Source organism: Vespula pensylvanica, chromosome 15 (genome assembly GCF_014466175.1).
Source record: "Vespula pensylvanica isolate Volc-1 chromosome 15, ASM1446617v1, whole genome shotgun sequence".
In the NCBI taxonomy this organism is placed as follows: domain Eukaryota; kingdom Metazoa; phylum Arthropoda; class Insecta; order Hymenoptera; family Vespidae; genus Vespula; species Vespula pensylvanica.
Window position 1 is genome coordinate 4103400 of NC_057699.1, and position 10000 is coordinate 4113399.

A 10000-nucleotide genomic window follows, 5' to 3' on the forward strand; every position below is an offset into this window, starting at 1 on the left:
TTCAAAGTTTTTAAGAACAAATTTGTCTATTAAACACAATTACGATGCGTAACCCGCGTCGCTCGCGTTTGGTCAAACTAATTAAAGGAACGATACGTAGAGAGCTTTACGACAGATCTTTCTCGCTTCGCTCATTTTTTTTTCTTTTTTTCTTTTTTTTTTTTTTTTTAATTATTTATATAGAGAATCGATCATTGTAATTACAAACGTACTATTCTTTTTGTACAGGATGGGCTATAACTCGTGATATTTAAATGTCGACTAAATATATCAATAATCAATTAAAAGCAAATTATATCAGAAAAGAATAAAAGAAATTATATTTGAGATTTATTATTAAAGATTATATTATTTAATTGCGTTAAAATACAAAGAAAGAAGAAGAAATCGATAAAATTACATATACTAAAGAATATATTGAAATCATCGAAGTATTAATTCTTTCGTTAGAATAAGATAAAGTGATTGAGAGATACGGCCCATCTTGTGTGATAATAACAATCTATATGCACATAAACATATGTATATACTCGAGAATCTATATATAATATATACCGGTATAATCGTCGCGACGCAGATTTTCGTCATTTAAGATTGAACAGCTAACATTGAGATTAATAAATCTGACGAAACATCGTCATCGTTATCGCCGTTTTATTTTTTTTTTTGCTCTCGAAGGAATGATAATAATAACAATAATAATAATAATAATAATAATAGTAATAGTAATAATAATAATAATAATAATAGTAATAATAATAATAATAATAATAATAATAATAACAACGATAATAATAATAATTAAAAAACAAAGAAAGAGTAAAAAAATTGAATATACAAAGTGGAACAATAACTTTGATTATCTTGAATATTAACGTTCTTCTTAAAGATATAGTGATATTTTGTTAACAAAAGTCTCATGGTTAGAAGACAACTGTAATATGGCAGCAATAATTTTTTTGTAGATAGATACATGAAGAATATACGAAGACGATGTTTTTTGTAATGAAATTATGTTTTTGATTGCATTGGTCGGTGCAGCTCGATGCTCTCTATGCAAAAATATTAACCCATATATTCTCAATAAATAATTAGTTTAGGAGATATTTTAATTTAAATATTGCTAAGAAACCACATATACAATTGCGACTTTACGTAAATAATAATAGTAAGTTACAAAAGAAGTTTTTTAAATTTTCATTTTTTCAATTTCGTACATTATTGACTATTAATAGATCTTCTATCCTTTATTTTAAATAAACAAAATAAAATTTACATAATTATAACAAAACTTGAAATGATTTTCATCGTAGTTATGTCTCTATTACGAAAGAAAAGAAACAAATCAATTTGAAAAATTATTAGCAAAATCGATTTTATTATATCGATATCATTGTTATATTTAAATAAATAAAGAATAAATTATAGTTTAAAACGGCGTTGATTTCAAGTCTCTACGATTTTTCGTTCCGAAGATATCGCCGTCGAAAGATTTTCATTCATAATTCGCATAGTACAGCTGTTAGTAGTAACAGTAGTAGTAGTGGTAATAGTAGTAATAGTAGTAGTACAGCCAATTTATAAATAAACAAAATTAAATTTAAATAATTATAATAAAAATTTTTATAATTTCGCCATGGTTACTTTCTTATTACGAAAAAAAAGAAAAAATTCAATTTTAAAAATTATTAACAAAATCGATTTTATTATAACAATATTATTGCAATGTTTAAATAAATAAAGAATAAATTATAGTTTAAAACGGCGTTGATTTGAAGTCTCTACGACTTTTCGTTCCGAAGATATCGTTGTCGAAAAATTTTCATTCATAATTCGTAAGAAACAGCTGTTCGTAGTAATAGTAGTAAGATGCGTAAATTCTCAGAATTTATATAGGTTAGTGTGTCACCGAACTAACTTGAATGAAATTATATAGGTCAGTGTGTCACTGAACTAATTTGAATGAAATTATATAGGTCACTAGGCCAATCTAAACATTTTTCATTTATATGGGAATATCTCCGGAACTAAAAATCGTAGAGACTTGAAAGAACTACCATTTTAAAGGGCAGAATTTTCTCTATTTCTTAAACGTATTGTTAATAATTAATTAACAATTTGTTATAAACAATTTTTATAAACAATTTCTTACAAAATAAATTTATTTTATTTTGCTAAAACAAGAAGAAATTCAGATTGCGATAGATTTATGAAATTACATAAATTAATAAATAATGAATAAACAAATTAGTTTTTTATCAAAGAAATAATTATTTTCTACATTATTAATAGCCTTGTTGTAATGTTCTTCATTTACATGAAAATATCTCCGGGAGTAAAAGTCGTAAAGACTTAAAACAAGTACGCAAAATAAGCTCAGAGTAAGCGCAGAGTAAGCGCAAGATAAGCGCGGAGTAAGCGCTGAGGAAGCGCTTATAAATATCTCCTAAGCTAATAATTTTTCGACGTATATGAGTCCATACTTTTTTATAGAGAATGTCGAGCTGTATCGACAAATGCAATCAAAAATATACGATTCTGTTAAAAAAAAAAACATCCTTCGCATGTTCTTCACGCGTCCATCTGCAAAAATATTATCACTGCCATGTGATGAACTGCTTCTTATCGTACATCATTTGTTAACAAATGTAATTCATACCACTAAAAATAACGGAGATATTCAAGGCGATCAAGGTTATTGCAACACCCTGTATATTTTTATATTCATATAATCAAGTAGATAGAGGCACCTAGATTGAAGATCTTTCGTAACGATAATAGCATTTGTAAAAAGTAATCATTGATCACGTAACTAATTAATTACATAATTAACTAACGAATGAATTCATTTATTAACGACGATTTACTGATTTTCCGACGATGACGTTTCCAGTCTGTTTCGTCAGATAACGCGTTTAATATATGTATTATATATGTATATAAAAAAAAAGAGTATATCTATATACTATCGGGATACAGCAAACATTGAAAATATTGGTTTAAAGGGGGTAAATGTAGGGGGGTAAAAAGGGGGGTCCATATCACAGAGAGACAGACACAAGTTGCAGGAAAAAAGTTGTTTCGACACCGAACTCGTTAGGTGCGCTTAATATAGATATAATTAATTAATTGATTAATTAATTATGAGTTTCCTTTTTTCTTTTTTTTTTTTTTTTTTTTGAAGGGTATTCTCAAGGGTTAAGAAGAGCAAAAAAAAAGCAAGAAAAAAAGGAGATAATAAAATAGAATCGTTATCGAAGAACGTTATATCGTTCTTACGATCTTGGAGAACATATGTATTGGGGTGGTTTTAAAAAGGGGGTTGGGGTGGGTGGACACGATCGAAAATTCGAGTAGGAGAAGGGAGCTTTTTATATGATATATATCTAACAAAAATAGAATTTTTTTTCCTTAGTGAATACGTATATATGTATATGTATGTATTATTATTTTTATATATTTAGAAACAGCTCCCTGTCTCGTACTATCGATTTTGAATAAAACGATCGTTCAATTCGTAGAGAAGAAAAAGGTTTACATCGGATTTCGTGGTTTTTTCTTTTATTTTTTTTTTTTTTGTTTAGGCGGTAGGGTGGAGGTTGGACGATAAGAATAATTCTTTAGTTTTGCCGATTCGAACGAAAAGGGTGGCGTCTTTTTTACTTTGTATATATATTTTTTTCTTTTCTTTTCTTTTTGTCAATTTTTTTTTTTTTTTTTCTTTTCTTTGCGATCATCGTCGAAATCGTTTAAGAGTACGAGCACGCTTTATTTACATCTCGACTCGCCGTCATCGCGTTGGTGGTGTGCGTGCGTGCGTATTTTTAATGTGTACGTACGTATATAAGTGTAAGTGTGTATGTATGCTTCTCTCTCTTCCTCTTTTTCTCTCCCACCCTCTCAAATTTTGTTTAAAATTGTAGGAATCGCCGATTTCGTCTACCGGGACTCTATGTATGTATATACGACGCGATCGACGATATTAATATTATTATTATTATTATTATTTTATTATAATAATTATATTAATTATTATAATCAATTTTTATTTTTATGTTAACTGGTTTAAATAGAGAAAATAAACGATTTTAAAAGTCGTCGATCGATCGTTGACATACGTACAGAGAGATGCTTTTGTTGTTGTATTTTTGTTAAAGATTCACGTATTATTGTTAGTAATATTTTTACGTGAGATATATATATATATATATATGTAAGAAGAGAGTGGTATGTATACGTGAGAGAGATACGTATATATATATATATATATACATATACATATATATACATATATATATATAATATAGGCGTACACGTGGGTAAATTTCTATATATATGTATTATCACTCGTTGCATGCGCTGGTAGCATAATGGGATAGGATATACAAGCGGTGATTTGGATTGATAATAATACGTTACTGCAAATTACCACACATCGTTTCAAAAAACTGGATATATAGGCCAAAAAGAGATATGCGATATGTATATATATATATATATATATATATATATATATATATGTATCTATTCACAGCATATATATAGTACACTTATACACACACATATATATATAATATAAGAATTTGTACCATTACATATATTTTATATATATAGACATTTTCATATGTATAAAATATATATGAACATGTCTCTACACTCTTCATATAAATATGTGTATAGGTATATATGTATATGTGTATATATATATATATATACATATATATTATATAGGTAATACGTATCTACGAGAAGCGGTTGAGTGTCGCGGCGAAGCTTCACTCTCTTCGATTATTTTTTTCTTTCTTTTTATATATTTTTCTTTTTTTTAATTACTCGGACGTTGGTGGCGACGTTTTCTTTTTTTTTTTCGATCAATATATGACGAGAACGTATGAATTTCATTTGAATTTTTATATAGATCTAATGAATAAATGAAATCAACGTGCTCGTCGGATGATCGTCAAGGATGAAGGGTTTATAAAGGGTTGAGAAGATAAAAAAAAAAAAAAAAAAAGAAAAGTAAGAAAGTTAGGTAGAAACGATTGTCTCGTCGAATTATTTTTTCCTTCGGGTTATCAAATTTGTTTTCTTCTTCTTTTCATTTCTTTTTTCTTTTTTCTATTTCTTTTTAATGAAAAAAAAAATAATTCGCAATCGATGAACGGACAATTTTCGAGTGTAAAGCGTAGCGTGCCGTACGTCCATTTATCTCTTTTCGTAGGTGTCTCTTTTTTCTTTTTCTTTTTCTTTTTTTTTTTTCTTTATGGGAGAAAAATAGAACAGAGCTCGAAGATCATTATTAAGGAGACGAAGGAAAGTACGTGTAAGAAAAGAAAAGAGAAAAAAAAAAAGTAATAAGTAAATAAATGAACAAGACAAAAAAATTGAAAAGAAAAAATTTTGCCCGGTCGGCTCGCGTTAGATCAATCGATCGATATTTATTTATTCGTTTAGAAATATTCGTTCGTCTTTCTTTTCTTCGTCGTCTTTCTTTTCGAAATAGAGAGGATTTTTACATTTTTTATTTTTCTTTTTCTCAAAATATTTTCGGAAAAAGGTAAGGAATCAAACTTCATGCATTAATCTTCTTTACTTATTTATTATTATTTTTTTCTCTTCTTTCTTTAAGGAGGATGCAGGATTGATACGAGGGATTTTGAGGGTATAGTGTTTACTTGTAATACTTATAATTGTTTTGTCAGGTCGATTGGAAAATAAATCGAGAGGAAATTTCGAGGCTTTTTTTTTTTCTTTCTTTTTTGGATAATAAGGAACTGTTTTTTAAGATGGAAGACAGAGAGAGAGATAGAGAGAGAGAGAGAGAGATAGAGAGATAGAGAGATAGAGAGAGATAGAGAGAGAGAGAGAGAAGAGAGAGAGAAGAGAGAGAGAGAGAGAGAGATTGATAGAAAAGAGAGCGAGCGAGCGAGCGAGCGAGTGAGCGAGCTTGCGAGCGAGCGGGCCAATCGAGCGTTACCTTGGAATGTTGCGCTGAGGTTGGTGTTATTGGTGGGGTCTCTTCGGCATCCACGCTTGTTGCATTTGGTAATCGCTGCTCTTGCACCGAGGCCAAGCTGAAAAAGTGCCACAATCAAATGATTTCCTAAAGATTATCATTTACTGTCATTTTTCTATCTTTTCTATACTTGTTGGTCTCTTTGTTTGTTTGTTTGTTTCTTTTTTCATTTACTACAATATATTGTTGATAATAATCACATTGTTAACTTAAGCCGAGTGTTTTCGTTGGCTTAATCAATTATCTACTGATATATATATATATATATATTTGTATGTCAATTATTATTGTTTTTATTATAATTTTGTGTTAATGATATATGAATCGAGGATGATTAATATCATCGAGACATATTAACGAACGACAATGTATAAATCTTTTTGAAATTTTCTATTCGTTAGATATTAAACGTTACTAATATATAATAATATTCGATTACGTCATATGCTCGGTAATATAAGATCTATGTTTTATTACGATGACTCAGCTCTATGGACAGGAGTATATCCCAATTATATTTTGACTCCTAGCAATGTCAGAATAACCTACTCGGGTATTTACGTTACGATATAAACAATATTTGTATAGAAACATTACCCTCGATATCCCCACCATTCCTACTTTCAATAACACGTACATTTCCTACGGGACAAAGGAACGATATACGCACCGTTTCAGCGTAACGAGTGTTCCAGTCAACTTCTTGCAACGTCTCAACGCAGACTCCAATCTCTCAGGCTCTTCCTTTAGGAACTTCTCTTCGCGTACGATTTTCTCCATTTCGGAACTTAGAAGACCCTTCATACCTTCTTGTAGACTTGGAAATCGTACCTTTAAATCCGCCACGGCTTTGCTGAAACGCAGAGGTACGATTAAGAACAAAACTTATTACGTAGCTTCTCTCTTTCTTTCTTTCTTTCTTTCTTTCTTTCTTTCTTTCTTTTTCTCTCGCACTCCTTCTCTAATAGTAATAAATTTTCATTGTGCTAAGTCGATATTCTTTGTTTACCTCGATTTATTTAATATCAATGCCATATTCTCGACGTCTGACATATTCACACGTGTTTTTCTATTGATGACGTTACCACGAAGTTCCTCCACCGTACTCTCGAGCTCGCTAAAAATTTCATTAATTAGAGATGTAATTATTCGTTGATAATTATTTATAGATATTGGGACATACGTATTTACTTAAGATATTATTATCGATGGGAAATGACAGATTTTATATAACAAATTAATTTCATTTCCTTAACATTTTATAGTTTATATGAAATTTCACTCATCGATAATGTGTCAAGTAAATACATAATCTAACAGAGTCGATCAAAACTTCCTAGATAATATGAAAAATCGATTATTCTTTTCGGAGATTTTTTAGGTATTTATTTAGTCTTATAGTTTTGCAATCTGGAACAAAAATAGTCTCGAAAAAGTGCGATTGATTTTTAAAATTCATCTGAGAGTTTTCGATCAGTTCTGTAAACACGTACATATACATACACACATACATACATACACACGCATATATATATATATATATATATATATAATAAAGGACTCACGTAAGATCTTTTTCCAGCCTAAGCATTTCCTGTTTGTAGAGGTCTTCCTCTCGACTGAGTCGAACTTTTTCTGCATCACCAGCTGCCCAAGCTGCGTCTCCACCGGACAATAACATCGCTCTAAAAAAGATAAAGAAAAATAAAAAGAAGAAAAAAAAAAAAGAAAAGGTAAGAACAATATATGTAGAAAAATTCACGTGTGTAAATTTATATCCAATTATCGTTCATACACCGCTATTATCTATAAAATAGAAAATCGTAGGGGAGAATAAAAGAAAAATAGATATTACTGATAATACCTGATAGTGATAAAAGTATCCCTGATAGTTTCTCGTACAGTATGCGCCTGAGATTGTGACAAACGTCTGAGATTCTTTACGTCCTGTCGAAGATCCTTAGCCTTTTTCTGTAATCCTCTTAATTGATTATACATCTCTGGTGTCAAGGCCAAATCACGATAAACGTATTGACCAGCTACCAAGGCTGCTGGCTTAGGTGGTGGAGTTGGCTTATGTCTCTCTCGTTCTGAAATCATGCGCGTTTTTTCTATTAATTATCGTTAAAGAAAAACAAAACAAAAAATTCGTAATAAATATATATATATATATAAGTAAATAAATAAATAAATAAATAAATAAAAAATAAATAAATAAAGTTCTCGAATTACATATACATACTACGAAGCCTTTCCAGACGTATAAATGACGACATAATAATATATAGGTATAGTTGTTATACATATGTGTATATACGCAGTGTTATATAATTCAACTTATACTCAACTTTATCTCGAATTTGTCTTATCGAGACGAAGATTTAAGCAGATCAAAAAAGGATAAGGATGACAAAGGAAGAAGACAAGGAGAAACCCCATAATGATGATAATGTTACGATTTTGAACATAGGATATTATTATATACATATATTATAATGGCGGTGATATTAAGCGTACAAGAGTTTTTTTGTATTCTTTACCTTGCGAAGACATCCTCGGCAACGTGGAGGATTTGATTGCCGGTTTCGTAGGCTTTGTATCCGCTAGTCGATGGTAGGCATTGGACACAATCGTACGAGAAGGTGTTAGAGATAATATTATTATTGTGTTAGTTCTCTCTGTTCGTTCGAGAGAAATCATTTCGTTTACGTGAAATGCTTCTCGAGTTCTTTTTTTAGTCTTTCTTTTTTTTTCGTTTCTTTCCCCCTTTTTTCGCTCGGTACAAACGATGACATATCCTTTTCTTTTTCTTTTCCTTTTAATTAATATCAAGTTTATTTATCAATCTCCTTCGCATTATTTTTAATTAATCAAATAAATGAAAGAGATTGGGAAAGGTTTCGTCCACAAATATTTTACTGCGTTCTCTGTTCAAATCGTTTTTTTTCTTTTTTTTTTTTTTTTTTTTTTATTATACATAACAAATAATTTCGAAAATTTTCATGAATTCAAAACCAACAGAAATTAATTACTACTTTCTCGTAAAACTCGTAACAACTCGAACAACAATTTTTTTTTGTACACATTTAATTCATCGAAATAAAAAAGGAATTAAGTGGAATAATTGGACATAATTGATCATAATGCAAAGGATCATAAATATCGTATATACGATTTAAATATACGTATGCATATGCGAATACGTATTAGAAATGAGATCGACGTATTTATCGAGCCGAAAAAAAGGGGCGAGGGGAAAGAAAAAAAAAGAAACAGAAGAAGAAGAAGAAGAAGAAGAAGAAGAAGTAGTAGAAAAAGAAACAAAGATTCACCTTTTTTTTGTTTACTTATAGATAAACATGCTTGGAGGAGATTGAGAATCTCGTGAGATGAGGTGTACATATGTATGTGTGGCTGTGTGCGCATGTGTGTTGATTATTACCTGCGTGTTGGGGGGAATGTTGTTTTGGTGAATTCATATCTGGCGGCTCGTCACTGAAGGACACTGACTTTTCAAAGGACACCGACTTGTCTGTAATAGATGTCGATCAAACAGATTTTTCTTTGCGTGGCTCTCTTGTACGTATGTTGATAAAAATATAATATCTTTTAATAGTGATTATAATAAGGAATAATAGCATTGTGGTATACATATGTATATGTGCGATAAAAGATAAAAAACGATGTGCGTATTAAAAAAAAAAAAAAAAAAAAAAAAAGAAACGATCGAAATGAAACTAATCGAGACAGAATCGATCTATCCAAGCTTTTTAATCGGGAGAATAGGAAAATTCATAGAGAAAATGTAATCGATTAGATTTTTTTTTTTTTTTAATAATCGTTCGTTCGCTCTATATCCTACGTGGTTACGTACGTAAGTGCACACTTTTTCTTTCTTGTCTTTTTTTTTCTTTTAAAAGGCCATTTAACCCTTTGCACTCATCGTTTATTTGTTTATTTATTTATGCTCTTCTATATTTCGAT

The 10000-nt window shown here is 29.8% G+C and overlaps 1 protein-coding gene across 14 annotated transcripts in view; it reads right to left on the reverse strand.

Moving 5' to 3' along the window:
• The window catches only part of LOC122634567 (coiled-coil domain-containing protein CG32809), a 54689-nt gene that overhangs the window by 8812 nt on the left and 35877 nt on the right, over window positions 1-10000 (reverse strand). For 11 of the 14 annotated variants that reach the window (XM_043823636.1, XM_043823633.1, XM_043823642.1 and 8 more), the window contains 7 exons: window positions 9459-9548; window positions 8557-8619; window positions 7881-8106; window positions 7582-7701; window positions 7026-7133; window positions 6687-6869; window positions 5978-6074 (listed from right to left, as the gene is read on the reverse strand). In XM_043823636.1, coding sequence (XP_043679571.1) covers window positions 5978-6074; window positions 6687-6869; window positions 7026-7133; window positions 7582-7701; window positions 7881-8106; window positions 8557-8619; window positions 9459-9548 — 887 coding nt within the window. The remainder of the gene's footprint in view (window positions 1-5977; window positions 6075-6686; window positions 6870-7025; window positions 7134-7581; window positions 7702-7880; window positions 8107-8556; window positions 8620-9458; window positions 9549-10000) is intronic. The other 3 variants (XM_043823643.1, XM_043823639.1, XM_043823644.1) reach the window with 2 other exon arrangements.